Source organism: Ambystoma mexicanum, chromosome 1p (genome assembly GCF_040938575.1).
Source record: "Ambystoma mexicanum isolate Mex_15411 chromosome 1p, UKY_AmexF1_1, whole genome shotgun sequence".
Taxonomy (NCBI): Eukaryota; Metazoa; Chordata; class Amphibia; order Caudata; family Ambystomatidae; genus Ambystoma; species Ambystoma mexicanum.
In genome coordinates this window covers 99,925,012-99,942,255 of record NC_090921.1, presented here as the reverse complement: position 1 = coordinate 99,942,255, position 17,244 = coordinate 99,925,012, and the positions used below count along the sequence as shown (strand labels likewise).

The following is a 17,244-nucleotide window of genomic DNA, read 5'->3' as shown; positions in this document are numbered from 1 at the left end:
TCCTGAAGGCAGACCAATTGTTAGTGGTATAGGCTGGATTACAGAAAAAATCTGTGAATTTATAGACAATATATTGAAACCAAGAGTGCCCAAAATTAAAGCTTATATAAAGGATTCCACTGACGTCATCGAAAAATTGCAAACCATACACTGGAAGTCCATATATACACTTGTCACCTGGGATGTTCGAGCACTGTATACATCTATCAAACATGATTCAGCCATTGAAACTATAGAGTATATATTTCGTGGGGAAACAGCTTCACACTACCATGACGTTACTATGTTAAAAGAAATGTTGACAATAACTTTAGAAAATAATATTTTCTTGTTCAACAAAAGATACTACAGGCAAAAACAGGGAGTAGCAATGGGCGTTAAATACGCACCGGCTCTTGCAAATCTCTTCATGAGTATGTTCGAAGAGAAATACGTATACACGGATCAGGATGCACAAGACAAAATTGTGATTTGGACAAGATTCATCGATGACATTTTATTAATATGGAATAGTAATGACCAACAACTCACTGAATTTCAAGACAAGAATTTCTAAACAACAACAATCAAGGGATTTACCTTACAGGACCATCAAGCAGTACCAGTATAGACTTCTTGGATCTCACAATCTATGTGATGGACAGTCAACTTTTGACCAAAACATTCTGTAAACCCACAGAAGCAAATTCAACCCGATTTGCAACCAGTTGCCATCAAAAGTCAGTAATTAATAACATACCAAAAGGGGAATTTGTGAGAGCCAGGAGGAACTGCACAAATAATATAGATTTTGATCAGGAATGTGACCTACTCAAACATAGATTCCGACAAAGGGGATACAATCAGAAATGCATAAAACATGCATATGAGAAAGTCAACACGATGAATAGGGATGTTACTCTTATCCCCAAACCCCCTAAACAAACGGAGGAACAGAATAAAGTGAGATATATCACAACTTTTTGTCATAACAACTTTGAAATCAGGAAAATCCTTAACAAAAACTGGCACCTTTTAAGACTGGATGAACACCTTAATAAGTTCATTGATGAAAAACCAAAATTAATCTTCAAAAAGGCCAGAACTTTGAGAACAATCCTCAGCCCATCCCTACTCCCAAAAATACCAATATCATGACCAGAATCATGGTTACCGCCTTTATCGAAAGGGTTCAGGAAGTGTGGATCATGCAGCATGTGCAAATTAGCACACCCAACACACAAACTTTCTCGGATTCAGGAGCAACCACAGCAAGGCAAGTCGCATCCCCTTCATACTGCTCTACGTTCGTGGTGTGAGCCTAGTAGCGGGAATATAAACAGGTAGGTCAGAATTATGCAAAAGTACAACATAAGTACTTCCAACACCTTGACTTAACACTTCCCCAGCCTCAGGCTTTTTGTTAGGATGGTGCACCCACACATTTTTTCCTGTGCTACTGAAGCCTCCTTCCCCCCTCAATGTAGTGTCTGGGGATTGCTTGCTCTCTACTACTAGGGGGACAACTGCTCGTTCACAAATCAATTGTGCAATTCGGTCATATTTGGTTAATGGTACTGCAGATGCACCAGCATTATGTAAAAGTACCGAAACAGTCCCTCTATAATCAGGATCAATCACACCTCCCAATATGTCAATGCCTTGTTTTGCCAGGCTGGATCGTGCAGCAATGCGTCCATAAGTACCAGCCGGCAATTTGATGCCAATACCCAGCGAGATAGATTTGGTTTGCCCCGCCGGTATAACATCATCTTCACAGGTAGATAGATCAAGTCCAATGCTGCCTGCAGTGGCTTGCACAGGCAGCTTAGCTTCTTTGTCGGTTTTCCACACAACAAGAGTCTTTGTGGATTCCACTTTCTCACTTTTCAGTCTCACAAAGGGTGCCTGGCGATTTCCCAGTGGACGATTGTTCAGCTCAAACAGTGCTTGTGCCAGATGTTTGGACCCCCCCTTTAGAGTGTGAGTCTTAGTCAGCTTCTTTATTTGTTGCTTGAGCAGCCCATTGCTACGTTTCACCAGAGCAGAGGATTCTGGGTATCGGCTGATGTGCAGTGTCCATTTTATGCCTTGCTCTAGTGCCCAGTCTTGCACATTGTGTCCAGCAAAATGGCTGCCTTGGTCTGATTGGATTTCATCCGGGATGCCATAGTGTCTGATGAGGTATTCCATGCCTTGCAAGGTAGCCCGTTGATCTGCATGGGCGGCTGGATAAGCTAATAACAGTCCAGAGTATGTGTCTACCATGGTCAACACATAATGCTTTCCATTCTCGGGCGGTAAAGGGCCAATGTAGTCAACTTGCCATACGCTAGCAGCTCTTTCACCTCTTCTCAAAGGGCCTTGAGGCTTCCTCCCCAGAGGGTAGTGCTTCACTTCACAGCACACAGAACATTGGGAGTCAGCTTGTCTGGCTTGATCCATGGTAATGGGCAATTGTCTCTTTTTTGCCCAATGATAAGTTCCTGTTTGCCCTAGATGCCCTGAGGTTTGGTGTGCCCAATCCGCCATCCCTTGCAGCACCTCAGCTTCTTGCGGTGTTGTCACTGGATGAATCTTTGCCATTTGGTCCACTTCATTGTTGAACAGGGCAGCCAGTGAGGTGTCAGGGGGCATGTGTGCATCGACATGCCCAATGCATATTTTGCATCTCTCACCTTTGCACCACATCTCTTCCAAGATGTCTGGCCCTCCCCAGATCGGCGTGTTCTTGATCTGCCAACCATCTCTTCTCCATGCCGGTGCCCAATGTGCCAGGCCTTGATATGTGGCCCAACTGTCTGTGTATATGTATGCAGTCTCTGTTTCCTTCACCTGTTCAATCACGGAGGCCACTGCTTGCAGTTCAGCATACTGACTTGATCCTCCCACACCTTCTCTCATTAGCAGTGTTTCTCGGTGGGGCTGGAATGCGACATCTTGCCAGTGTCTTTGCCCTTTATCATACTTTGCGGTGCCGTCTGTGAACCATGCAGACTTTTGTTCTTCCTCTGTCAATGTATCATAGGCGGGTGCGACTTTGAAGGGAGATTCTGGCAACGCCACAGGGGTGTTTGGTTCAGGCATCGCTTCCAGATCTACTGCCTCCAGCATTTGTTCTTGCAGTCTGGAAACCCCTGTGCGGCCAGCTTTTGCACGTTGCTGTAAATACCATTTCCATTTGACATGAGTGGCGTCTTGTGCTCTGCCACTTTTCCCGCTTGCAGCAGTGTCACGCACCCAGCCCATGATTGGAATTTCTGTGCAAATTGTCACTGGTTGCTCGCCTGTGATTCTTTCAGTTTCAACTAGAGCCCAGTACACTGCAGCAACTTGTTTCTCAAGCGGAGTGTATCTTGTCATAGGATCTGTGAGCTTCCTTGACCAGAACCCCTGTGGCACTCTTTTCTGTCCTTGCTTTTGCCACAAGCTCCACACAGCCACGTCATTGTAGACAAGAATTTCCAATTCAAAAGGATCAGTTTTTGTCAGGGGCCCAGCGTGATGTAATTTTGCAATGCGTCTTTAGCCTGTTGGAAGGAAATCTGTTGCTCTAGGCCCCATGTAAAGTCATGTTTCTTTCTGGTGACTTTGTAAATGGGTTTCAGTATCAGGCTTAAATGAGGTATGTGATTTCTCCAAAAACCCATTAACCCAATGAATCTTTGTGCCTCTTTTTTATCTGCTGGTGGAGCCATCTGCTGAACCATATCAATTACCGGGTCGGGAATTATCTTAACTGACCCAGGCCAGATTGCACCTAGAAATTTCACCTCTTGAGCAGGCCCCTGTACCTTTTTGGGATTTATGGCCCACCCCCGATTTTGCATGTGTGTGATCAACTTTTCAGCAGCGTTCTTTCTCAGCACTGGTCAGCATGATGTCATCAATGTAATGAGCAATAAATACATCATCCAACTGCACCATCTTTAAGTCTCTGGCAATCAATCCATGACACAGAGTGGGACTATGCACATACCCCCGGGGGCAATTTAGTAAAGGTAAATTGTCTGTCTCCCCAAGTGATAGCAAATTGGTCTTGTGATTCAGTGTCAATATCAATGGAGAAAAAGGCATTGGCCAGGTCAAGGACCACATGCCATTCACCCACTTCTCTCGTAAGGTTTTCAATCAGGGTGATGATGTCTGGCACCGCCGCAGCTAAGGGCGGCACCTTCTTGTTCAAAATGCGGTAATCAATCGTCAGACGCCACGCCCCATCCGGGCGGCAGACAGGCCAGATCGGCGAGTTGAATGGACTGACTGCCGGCCTCATTATGCCAGCTTTCACCAATGACTCAATAGTTTCACCAATCTCTTTATGTCCTCCTGGCAACCGCTACTGTTTCACACACACTGGGTCAGCAGGAGGAGGTAAATGCAAGGGGGACCATTTGGCATGCCCAACCACAACGGGGTTAACAACTCTCACATGGATTTTTCGATTGCCAAAAACAAATTCGCCTAAATCTGTAGTCACACTTTTGCCCAACAACACATCCATGCCAAGGATGTACTCCGGTATATCTGCAATCAAGACATTTGCTGTGAAGGGCAATCCCTCGCCAATTGACATTTTTACATTAAAGGCTTTTGCAACAGTTTCTGCTCCGCCATAACCATTGACCAAAACTCTGGGACCAGACAATTTACTGGGATTGCCATTCAGAATGGTTACCTCAGCTCCTGTGTCTAATAGAGCCAAAACATGTTTTACTTTCTCATCCAAGTACAATGTAAGTGGCGCAAAAGGGCGTCTGTCTCTGGGACTAGTTCTCTTTATTAACCGTACCTCAAAAACAGAGCCAGCCCTTCAATCAAAAATGGGGTCTGGGACCTCCCACTTGTCCTTTGCCAAATCAGGGTAACCTTTTGCTTGCACTTTGGGCTTCAACACCTCCTCTTCAGAGGGTGCAGAGGGCTTAGTTTTTCCCAATCCCTGTCTTTTTAATTTCTTCCATTTCTCAAGCAGCACAGATGTGGGTTTACCGTCTATCTCTTCCCTTGGAATTCCCGCTTTTAGCAGGTCCACCCACATTTGTCTGCGTGTGATCTCGACAGTATCAGTTTTCTCTTTAGACTTTACATTTTTGCCACGCTTTTTCTCTGAATCATTGTTTGCAGCCACTAAGCGCGCTGCTTTACGCACATCCAGCCCTTCTAATTGCCCTAACAGAAGTGCCACTTCACCAATGGCTTTGCCTTGCGCTGGACCCAGCAATGAAAGCAATGTGCCCTTCATGTGACTCGGTGCATTTCTTAACAAACGTGCGCGCATGCCAGCTGTAAACAACTCCATGTCAGGTCCTGCAAAATTTGCACTGTACAGTGCACACTGTAAACCCATCTCTCTAAGCTGATCTGTTGCTTCAGTTAGTGATTGCCAACTGCCCCAACTCTCTTCCATATCCATTGGACTCCCATGCAGAGTCATTAGGGCAGTCTGAAGCCAATTAAACAAGGAATGAGAGCCTTGCTGCCCGAGGGCACCAGGCACTATCTGTCCCAACATCACATTAGTAGTGAGTGAACCCATCTTTAACAGTTCTTCTGGGGTTAAGAAGATACTATCGGCACCCGTGTCCCAGAGGCGAAGGAACCACCTCAGAAGTGCTTCACCTGGCTTCTGTCTAAATAACTTAGCAATCTCTAAAAGCTCTGTCTGTGTATAATCGCGGACAATCCTTGTATTCTGAATATTTGCACCGCCAGCTTGGCCTTTTGACTTGTTAGTGATTAACGGCCACGCTGGATAAACACATTTCTTTGGAGCACATTCCAGCTCCTCTTCATCAGAACAATCTAATTCAGCAAGCCTAATTTCAACAGACTCATTCCAGTCATATGCTTGCTCAGTTTCGCTATCACTGACTTCACCCGACCATAAATTTGGGTCCCAGTTATCTTTCCTAATTAGCGCGCGAATCCTTATCTTTGACGGATTGCCCCGCCGCTGTCTGCGCTTGTGCGTGGCTAAACGCACAGCTAAAGAGGCACACCTGTCCTCCATCTGGTCAGCCCGCTTAACGAACGATTCAAGGGTCTCTCTCATAATGATTTGTTGCTCTTGGAGCAGGGAAATCTCGTCTGTTAATTTGTGAATTTGTACATCTTTAAGCAATTCATTCTCATGCACCTTTCTGAGCGCCTGCAGGAATAACCAGCCTATGTTTCCTGCTGCCTTTAGCTCCCTTCTGCATTTCTCAAGCGGTAAACTCTCCAAGCACTTACTAATTACCGCCGGGGAAACATCATTTTCAAGCATGTCCCATGCCCTCGGTGTCGAGTACCGATGCAAAATATCTGCCACACCGACCAAGCATTTGATGCCGGCCATCCTGGAATGTGACAGAGTGCACTATCTTCCCCATTGCATTCATCTTTTGCATGTTTTTTCCAGAATGGCATTGTGCTCGTAAACCCTGCTCACAGCGCCAAATGTAGTGATAAACAGTACCCGCACCTCCCTGGGATCCAGACTTTGTGCAAAGTAAATCACTCCTAATTACCTTCCCACACAAATAAGGTTTAAGACGCACAATGAACTCAGTCTGGAAAAAAGCCAATCACATAGAATATATGATGCTTGCATTTATTATCTACAGTGTCTAATGAGAACTAAGCAGCAATTTACAATAATGTGGAAATAGAAAAGTGCAAGCTATATAATGGCAATTATCAATCACAGATGAATATGCAATTATTTGGTCTTACGCTCCTAATGAAATGTAGATGAAGGTATGATCTGATCACACCCAGGCCCCTCGCCGCTACAGGTGCCCAGCACTCCTCGGAAGAGGAGGGGAGGACTGGCCAAGCCCCCACAGTCCTACACCAGAGCGGGGATGTGATGCTAGGAGTCTCGGCCCAGATAGTGCACAGCTGGTCGTCCAGGCACTGTTCTTCTTGATACGCGCGTCTTTCCAACAGCCCAGGATGAGTCCTCTCTTCCCTGGTCCAAGTATAGTTCTCTTATTAGGAGCTGCACGTCAATCATCATGACGTGTCAGCTCTTCGAGAAGCTTCTAGGCTCACCCTTCCGGGAAGTATACATATTTTCGCTTGGAAAGTTACAAGACTGGAAACAGCCAGTCTTGGCTCCCAGGCTTCGGGCACTGTGTTTTGAGAAGATCTGACATTCTTGCCTTATCAGTGCACCTGACTCGCAGAGCGAAGACGAGCAAAGCTGTGCCTGACTCCCAAGGGCTGCATAGAGCCTCTTGCAAATGCGCGATGTTTTATGTCTTCAGAAAAGGCCTTCGCAATTAACCCCTTGCAAGCATGCAGGCTCACCCAGTTCGAGAGGCCTGGTTGATGTCAGCATTTTCCTCCACGCTTCGAATAGGCTCTAATACACACAAGATAGCTCAGTGGGTTAGTGCAAATGCAGGTTACTGCAAGCGCCTAGCAGCTTATCACGACAGGGATACACCTAAATGCTCCCATTTAATGCTTTTTTATAATCAAGTAGGTCCCAAATAATGTTATACAACTAATATTACTGAAATGCTGCACAGTCTCTAACTCGTGCTTTCCCACCAATTCTCATAGGGGGATTCATCCCGTGACATTTTGGCTCTTCAAATTGAAATGCTAGATTTGGAACATAGGTAAGGCCCTTAAGGGCGTTAACGCTGTATAACAAACACCTAACACATTACGACCAAATGACTTACAACTTGGAATGGTTATACTTACGTGTTTATTTATTATTTTTTCTCCTTATTTTGTTGTTTTTTGTTCATTTCCCTTAAAATTCCTCCCCTTTCTCCCGTCCCTTTTTGTCTGTGAAATAACAAATATTATTTTGTAATTGGTTTTTCATTATCATTATCATGCATTGTATTATTATTCATCAACTAAAATTGTTTTGGAATATTAGTGTTAAAATTAGCCCTGATTTTAAAAGGACACTGGTGTGTCGAAATACGTGTTATCCTAAAAGGGCATTGTTTGTAAATTTATGTTAGAGAATCTAACTACGTAAATCCACACAAATTTACCTAAACTAGTGTGGCGCAGTTCTGCAAGTGTTGGGCGTCTTACCTTAAGGGGTTGGGGTCTGGCCTCTTTTGCCACACACAGCTGCAACACAACTCTGAATTGTAATAGCTCCTAGGCGCATGGGTACAAATCAGGTTGGTACCAACAAACCCCCAAAAAACGGTGTTCAAGCATAGTTGAGAGTAGAAGCGATAGGTGGAGAGGGAATGGACAGAAAGATGGTGGCAGGGGAAAAATGAGAGGAGCCACAAATGAGAGTCAGAGTGTGAGTGAGAATGTCACAAATGGGAGAGAATTTAGAGGAAAAGTAGTGAGCAAACTCATTAGCAGAGAGGAGGAGCAAATGGATATTGCCTTGGGAGTTGTGAGCAAAGCTTGGAAGGTAGAAGGTTTGTAGGGGGGATTTTGAAAAGGGAGGGTTTGGCACAATCTGGTGCAGAGGTGAGGACAGCAAAGGAATATTAGAAGGAAGGGAGTACGGTGTAGGTCTATGATTTGTGCTTTTTCGATAGGTCATGACACGTTTGTTTTGAAGATTTGGACATCAGAAATGATTCAGGGTGGAACACAGGAACCATTGGAAGAGATCTGCAAAGGGGCTTGTCGGGGAAAACATGGCTGGCATCAGTTCACCATTGATTTCAGTGGGCTGAGCTTGCTTTATTGTGGAACAGAAAATGGGGGCAAATCTTTGCTGAAATGAAGCCGGTATGCAGGGATCAGAATTGTGATCCTGCGAACCAGCATGAGGAGAACTCTGTGGACGAACGAGTGAAAAGCTTTTTTCCACTTAATTTTGCTCAAGTTCTCACCAATTCGTATGTGCAGAGTATTCTCACTTCCATGTGTTTTTACCAACCAATTCCTTTACAGCTGAATTTCACTGGTTTCATTTGCAACACAATGTGTGAACTCTGCCCCCCTCTCCTGCCCCTCCCTAGCCCTCACCTACCTCCGTTCAAGCCTCAGCCAAACCCTACCTTCTACCGTTTATGGCAAAGAAATGGTATAAAATGAGGTGGAATTGGTTGGTAAAAAGATAGGATACCCTCACCTCAGCTCACCAACACCAGGTTTCAAAGAATTAAACATCACTGTTGCCCCCGCATTCACAGTCAGTCCTTTTCCAGTGGACCTCATGTTCGTCCAGCTGTAATTCTATCTGGCTTTGCACACTTTTCATTTAATAGACCTAATGAATTCCCTGGCCGCCTTACCGCTTCGGGTCCATGGCTGTTCAAATATCTACCCAATATGATAAACTTAACCTCACCTTCTAGCCACTTCCCGCTGCAATAACAACCCATGGTCTGTCACCACTAAACCATCTGTGTTATACAATTCTTCCTACAGAGGAGTAATCTCACATAAGGCCATCACCCTAAACTTTACTCTCATTGGCAAGAGAGGATGGGCTTTGTGTGCTCAGGTATGTGCCCCTTTTTTCCCCTATGAGGCCTACTACCAATTCAGCTGGTCAGCGAGGTCAAGGACATGCACCTGAGCTGTGTCACACTGGTCCTTTTACTTGGAGCCCTGCCAGATCGTTTACCTGGCATCTACTATCATAGGCCATCCAAGACAGTTTGACTTGGTCTATGTACTTCCATGTATAAGTGTTCTGATTACAATTATTCATTCACATATCTGGATTAATAACATTTCCAATAAATAGTAAAGCAGGTCAGAGGCTGGCGCACTTTTGAAATATATGCATAACTAAGAGTAATATGTCTCCTTGCAGGAAGCAGCCACAACTCTGCCATTTTACAGAAGGTTAAGATGGTTCTGATTGACTGGAATCTGTGCATGGATTGGCTGTGGACCTTAACCGAGAACATGATCTGTGCTGGCTACGAGCAAGGAGGCCGGGATGCATGCCAGGTGAGCCCTTCCAATTACCACTTTTTATGCCCTATGATCCAACCCAAGGCCTGCCATCATAGCCACGGGTAGAACAACTGAAAACCATACATACAGAACATCCTTCAGTGGATGTGGCTGCAGTAGTCACAAGGCCGCCCACAGAATTCCATGGAAAATGAAAGTTGCTTGTATACACTCCACAGGGTTTACCCTTCCCCTCTTTCAATGGTGATAATATAAAAGTAAAGGTTTTCACAAGACCTCAATCTATCAGGTATGGAAGGTCTGGCAGCACGCTTGACATGCCTAGCTACCAATAATACCAATCTGTGAATTGAAATGGAAAGTATTAGTCATTTTAATTAAATAAAATCAAACCCATTATTAGACACAGATATGGGCCTCATTCCGAGTTTCCCAGTCCAGAAATAAGGGTGCTGGTTGCAACTTACTGGCACCCTTTCCTGGACCGGCAAGCTACAACTCTGCCAGCCAGGACCGTAGCGCTCAGCTGGTCTGACCTGCCGGGCGCAACGGCTGTGGAAAGCAGATTTGTCACAGAAGCACCACCACCGTTAGCAACAGTGCCAGTGCTTCCGTGAACCCATTTCCGTGGTGTCCTATGGGATTCCACGGGAAGAGGGACTACCCGAATCCTGTGATCAGTTCACCTCTTAATTTCTTTCTTACCTGTTCAGAGCCCATCAAACTCGCTTGACATAGACACACTGCAATACTCCACCACTGGAGCAAACTCTCAGGAGCTGCATTTTCCAGAGGCTTTACTCCTCTGAGCAAGTCTTTACTTTATTCACTCGATGGCCTTGTTCTGCCCAAAACTGAACTCCTGAAAGACCCGCCTCATACCAAGCTTATGAGGATCTTAATGATCTTCTCAAGATTGAAGGAGAGATTCAGTGACAGGAACTAAGCTGGTAAATGCCAGGTTCCCTGGCTGACAGAACCTTCTCTTGCACCCCCCAGAAGTGAATAAAATGAGCCATAACCAGAGCCAGGTTCTCCTGCACCACTGACAACATCAAGAACAACATGGCAGCCCAGTTCAAAAGCTACCACATCATCATCAAACTCAGCTAGCCCATTTCGCTTTATCCCCCATTTACATCAATGATTCAGAACCTTTAGACAAAATGATCTACTCATAACATTCCATAATTACATCCCCATTCCTTTCTGAAACATTTCAACGTGCATAGAGCATGTATGCCACTCCGGAGTATCTTATGTACCTAACCAGCTACATCCTTCTAGAACATCTAACTCATGACCTTGACGCTGATGGGCAGGGCATCTCCGTTGAAAATGGTCGTCCTACCGAGGCTATTACATTATTTTGCAAATGTCCCGTACTACATACCTAAAACTTCCTTCAAGACATTAGACTCTCTGTGTTCTGAATTCTTATGGCAAAAACGGGAGGTGGAGGATAGCCCTGTCCCCTCTACGTAGACCCCACGACGAAGGTGGAATCAGGGTCCCATACTTTCAATTATACTATATAGCGGGACAAATGCAATTTGTGGTCGACTGGCTAGCAGACGATCTTAATCCGGGCACACACATGCTCCTATTCATGGAGTCACGCTTTTATCTAAGGGTACTTTTATGGAATCAGAGGCCCTGATCTCGCCACAGTTCACACTTTGTGACTTAAGGGGTACAAATCTGGGATAGAGCACTTGTACAGATTGCTCTTACAGACACGTTTTCAATAGAGATCCCCCTGGTGTCTGTGGTATCGTCCACCACGCAAGCGCAATTTAAGATACGGGTGAATTGGGAGCCCAACGGCGTCGCTACGATAGGTGACCTGCGGCAAGATTCCACCTTTATATCTTTTAGTGAGATAGCTGAACACACGGGACTGCACAGAGGTCAATTCCTATTACACGACACTGTACAGAGGGACATTATGGGAAGATGTCCCACATACGGTGAATTAATGGAAAAGAAATCAATTGCAGACGTTCTGTACGACACCTCAGAGGGAAAACACACCATACCAAGGATATATGACATTCTCCTAACTGGAAGAACCCCCACTACTTTAGCGGAAAGGCACAAGTGGGAAGAAGACTTACGCCCACCATTTTCAGATGCACACTGGAAGGAGATTTTTGGATACCACAGGAGGGTATCCAGGAACGCCAGACTACAGCTCAAACTGTTGTTTGTGACACACAGGGCGTATATGACCATGCTGCAAATATCACGATTTCCCTTGCAGGAGCACAACTCTGCCCTAGGTGCAGTTCCGAGGAGGCTGGTATGCTACACAAGCTCTGGGCATACCCTATGGTGATGAGATATTGGCAGGAGATAACGCTCATGATGAACAGGGGCGGGCTGGTACTGGATGTGCTCTCCTCTGGGGCCTACTTGCTTGGTCGATTCTCACGCCCCAAACGGGTGAAGCACATTTATAAGATGCAAGATTTGGCATACATTCTGGCCAAACGCAGGATCGCCATGACATGGAAGGCTCCAGGGAGCCCTAGAGTAGAGGACTGGTGGCGTGTTTTGAAGAAGTGGGCGCAGGCTGAGACAGTGGCCTGGAGGGGCACGGCACACTTCGGCCTACCTGCTGCTAGTGAAGATGTAATGGCATGGGAGGTCCTAATACAGAACTTGTACGCCCCGGAAGCCATTGACATAGTGGGAGCAAACATACCTCCATGAATGTCATAATCCTTATAGTTATTGGGAGCAAACATGATCCTAGCGGAAGGAGGTCCACACAGGTTGCGGTCTAGTACTATAAGCAAAATGGGGGGGAGCGAAAGGGGAGGGGGAAGAGGGTGGGTGGGGTAATGAGGTTTAGGGGTGATATTGTTCTGTTTTTGTTGATTATGTGCAAGACTGTATCATGTTATGCCTATTTTATGTTTAAGTAAAAACCAATAAAACTAGTATAAAGAAAAAATCTAACTCATGCCCTTGCATTGATCATCAACAAGCACTCCGGAGAGTGTATCTTCCCCACATGAAATGAACAACAACATAGGGAGCCCCCTCCTAAAGAATCCTTCATTGGCTCCATTATCACCGCCCACCTATCGCAACAATACCATCTTCCCTTGGATGGGCAATTGCATGTGGAAAAAGCTATACAACTGTCTTGAAAAAGGCAATCTGCGTGAAAACCAGCAATCAGGTTTCAGACCCTCATATGACACTCGGGCAGCCCTTTTGACCTTTTAAGAACTTATCCTCCTCCAGTATGTCTCTGAGCAAACTGCCTGTCTCATCCTCCTGGATATGGCCGGGATTTCAACACGGTTGGCCATTCAATCCAAACATGAATTGTTGAACATTTCTGGCTCTGCTGTTGCATGACAAAATACTTCCTTTCTGGCAGATCTCAACAAGTAAAGAATGTCTCTTTGCATCAACTGTGGTGTTCCTGAAGACTCATCAATGTCACCCTCCTTATCGGTGCCTTCAAGAAACCACTTATGAATATAATTAGGCTTTTTCAATCTAGTGTTTCAAATGTATGTCTATGACATGCAATTTCTGCTGAGGGCTGGGCACACTACGAACTGAACTCTTACAACCTTGAAGGTCATTCCGAGTTTGGTGGTAGCCATGGAGCAATTAGCTCCATGGCTGCCTCCCATACTGGTACCGACTCCGGTGTTGTTCAATGGGGACTTACCAGTCCATTCCGACCCTGGAGGGACCGGTAAGTCCCCATTGAGCAAACCATTCCTCATTCCCATTTGAGCCCCCAAAGGGCTCAATGGGAATAGGGTTTGCGCAAATAACGGGCTCGCGAATGTCAAGCCCGTTATTTGCTCCCTGGTCCCCTAACGGGACCCGTAAAGGACGTGTGGTCCGACCACACGTCCCTTGCGGTTCGCGTTAGGGGACCTCGGAATCGGGCGTTAGGGGATTACCGGCACCGGTCTCCTTACTGGTGCCCGGTATCCCCTACCGCCCGACTCAGAATGAGGGCCTCTGTCTGTCTCCAAAGCCATCACCAAACAATCCATATTCAGATTAAATGAATAAAATTCAGCCTCAACAAATCAGAAATCCTAGTGCTAGGCTCCCCGCACTCTGCAACACTTTCCCTTGCTTGGCTTTCTGAATTACCCCAACTGCCTTCACTCTTAAGAATCTGAGGCTTACAATTTAACTTACAATTTAACTACAGAATCCCTTCACACAACCAGATCAATGACTGATTAACTTCTGTAACCTGCAATTTAAGCAGGCCTGCAATATCACAGGCCGTGTTTTGCCACAACTTGCAGAGCTTCCTCCTAAAAGCCATAATCCTATCTAAGTTAGACTACGTCAAATACCTCTACTCTGGCCTACTCTGGAAAACTTCAAACCATCCAGAACAAATCTAAAAGACCAATTCCAAACATTAAGTACCATGATTACATTTCTCCTGTCACATCATTAGCTCCATGTTGCTTTTCAAATCTGACTCAAACGTCCCCATCTGGCTACCTCAAGAAACCCATTAACATATACCCCTTATATCAACTGACTCTGCTCTTCTAATCATCGTAAATCCTCAAACACCACCTGGGAGGCCAACTGGTTGATGTTCAAGCTTCTATCTATGGAAATTTGGTCCATACTTTTTTGAAAAAAGTCACGCTACTAGCACTCCCTACAATCCCTTCTACTGTTCTCTCGTGAATTTTAATATCCACCCTTCCCCTCGTTCATTTTACTCGCAAGGGATTTAGCTTTAGGTGCAGAACATAGGATCGTATGACTTGACATTATTTTGCAGTTACTGACAAGAATGGGGTGGGAGGTCTGGCATCTTTGTTTGAGGAATGGTAGACTTTGGAATGATACAAAACCACCTAGGGCTTAACTATAGACCATATGTTCCTGATTACATTCCTACCGTTAGGATACGATGTGGTAACACAAGAGAACGGTTTTCGGAGAAAGATATTAGCAGAGGAAACCAACACCAGCCCTCTCTCTTGTTAAATTAAACACAAACATGCTGTCCCTGTTATGAAGATCACCCTGTCCCTATCCCGGGACTCTCTCCCTAGGGGTGCGATGGTGCACCGCCTATCTAAAAGGGATAGCAAGAAGGTTCTCCCTATCCAACAAGTGTACACATCCACCTATTAAAAGGTCAGACACAAGTCATAAATTACAAATTCAAGACAATGAACATTAGATTGTGTTTTTTTTCGTGAGTGACATGGAAAGTGCTGCTATCTGGAATTTCTCTCTATGTTTTAATCACCACTTCAAGCAGTAATCCTGTCATCTCAAAACTTGTTCTGATCGTGTAAAACACTATGCCCCTCAAAGAAGAGGGAAACACAAAAAGCCTAGAGGCTGTAAGGTTATCTAGTCATATAACACATTACTTGTGGCAGGTGCATGTTTCTTGAGTTAGACATCATCATCTACATGAGAAAACTCATGCATAGATGGGTCACCGGTTTCGATAGCGATAGTAATTAGGGTCATCTTCTTCAGGTCCAGGCATTCTTGTCACTGGGTTCACTCCCTCTATGGACCTTCAGTGTGATCCCGGCGACACCTCCGTTTCCCAGGGGGAAACATAAGGTCACTCAAGAAGAAACACAATCTAATATTCATTGTCTTGAATTTGTAATTTGTGACTTGTGTCTGACCTTTTTTAATTGGTGTATGTGTATGCTTGTTGGATAGGGAGAACCTTCTTGCTATCCCTTTTAGATAGGTGGCACACCATCCGACTCCTAGGGAGAGATTCCTGGGATAGGGTCTTTGGAATGAGCCATTCACATTGTCCAGCTCTGGCTGGTATTACTTTTAGGGCCAAGATCCCCTCTGCCTACCTCAGTAAAAGGACTAACCTGGCTCGTTCACCTGCATGCACTATTTACATTCAGTTCAGGAAGATAAAAGTGAGAGCTTTTTAAAGGGGCAGGTTTGGGTTTTGGATTTCTCTTTTTGCACAATTCAATCACTACCAATACCTGACAGAGGGTACTTTTGATTTCTAAGGTAGGTTATGACCCTGTTCCAGTTTCATTTTTCATGGCATCTTCTGAGTCAATTCTTTTGATGGCAAAATAGTGTGTACTAAATAGACTGAAACATTGCCCCACATATTCTGGATAAACTTGACCACCATGGTTCTGCATCCCACTCTATGAATATGATTGCAACAAAAATTGGTGGAGGCCAGCATCAGGGTCTGCAGGGGACTTGCATTGATCCTGAAGATACAAGGAGGTGTTTAGTGTTTAAAACCAAATATATTCCTCTGCACCAGCAGCAAAACATCAAATTCAGCTTGGACCAATCAGGTACATTGTTAGATCCACACTAACAGTATGTGTTCTGTTTTGCAGGGGGACAGCGGAGGACCTTTGATGTGCAGGCAGCTGCAGCACAAGATATGGTACCAGGTCGGAATTGTTAGTTGGGGCAAAGGCTGCGGCCGCAAGAAGAGCCCTGGCGTCTACACGCTTGTCCCAAATTACCTGCACTGGATCCGGCAGGCGACCACGGAAGCCGAGCAGCCCATAATACACAACTCACTGGGTATGCTGCCAGAGGTGGCGAGTGAAAGGGACTCCTACGACATTGAGGAACCTGAGGTGGCATCCGACACATCACTTGTGCTCCCCTGGCACCAGCATCTGTGGATTGTTGTAATGGCCTTGATAAACACAAGGTTCACCCGGTGATTCCAGCCTTCCCCATAGATCCGTCCAGTCCACATTTTCAATACTTCTAAGTTTCACAGTCAGTTTATATTTTTACTTTGTAAAAAACTGGTTCAGACTTTAGTTGCATTAATTACGTCTTGCGATGCTATAACTTTTTCAAGTTCTGCGGGAACTTGAGCCCCAAAGCGATGATCAAGAGACATTTTCTTCTCTGTATCCCTTACTGCAGACTGGATCCTCTAACGCAAAATAAGGGTGGGGATTTTGTACATGTGAAATATGCATTGTTGAGGGAAAGGAAGTCTTAGGGTCTGCAGGGAAGTGTATTAGCTCATATTGTATGGCCTTACGTCCAATGTCTCCACTGGTTGGTGAAACGTTCACAACAGGGGCATAGAAATTCTGTACTGAAAGTCATCCTGGTGAGGCCTGCACGTAGTCCTACCTCTACCTCCCCTAAGGACTAAGGACTTTTTCTAGGTGAGACAAGGAGGCACTTGTAAATGAGATTGGGCATTAATTCATCAGTTGGAGGTGAACAATTCCAAGGTGTCACTTGGTGTCTGATACATAGCTGCATGACCGCTCACGAGGTATGCCAGAAAGGTGGTATAGTAGCTGCCTGCCCATCTCAAGCGGTATTCAGTCAAAATATTAAAAGAAAACATAAAGACTACACATATAGTGGGGTACAACCATCAACCTGAAGCAATGTAGA

At 45.2% G+C, this 17,244-nt stretch overlaps 1 protein-coding gene across 1 annotated transcript in view; it reads left to right on the top strand.

Annotated features, from left to right (window-relative positions):
* LOC138455103 (serine protease 52-like) overlaps positions 1-16,615 on the top strand; it is an 84,447-nt gene extending 67,832 nt beyond the window's left edge. Inside the window, exons 4-5 of the mRNA XM_069607089.1 lie at positions 9,728-9,867; positions 16,206-16,615. Of these exons, the coding sequence (XP_069463190.1) occupies positions 9,728-9,867; positions 16,206-16,544 (479 nt within the window). The 3' untranslated portion in view covers positions 16,545-16,615. The remainder of the gene's footprint in view (positions 1-9,727; positions 9,868-16,205) is intronic.
* The last annotated feature ends 629 nt before the right edge of the window (positions 16,616-17,244 follow it).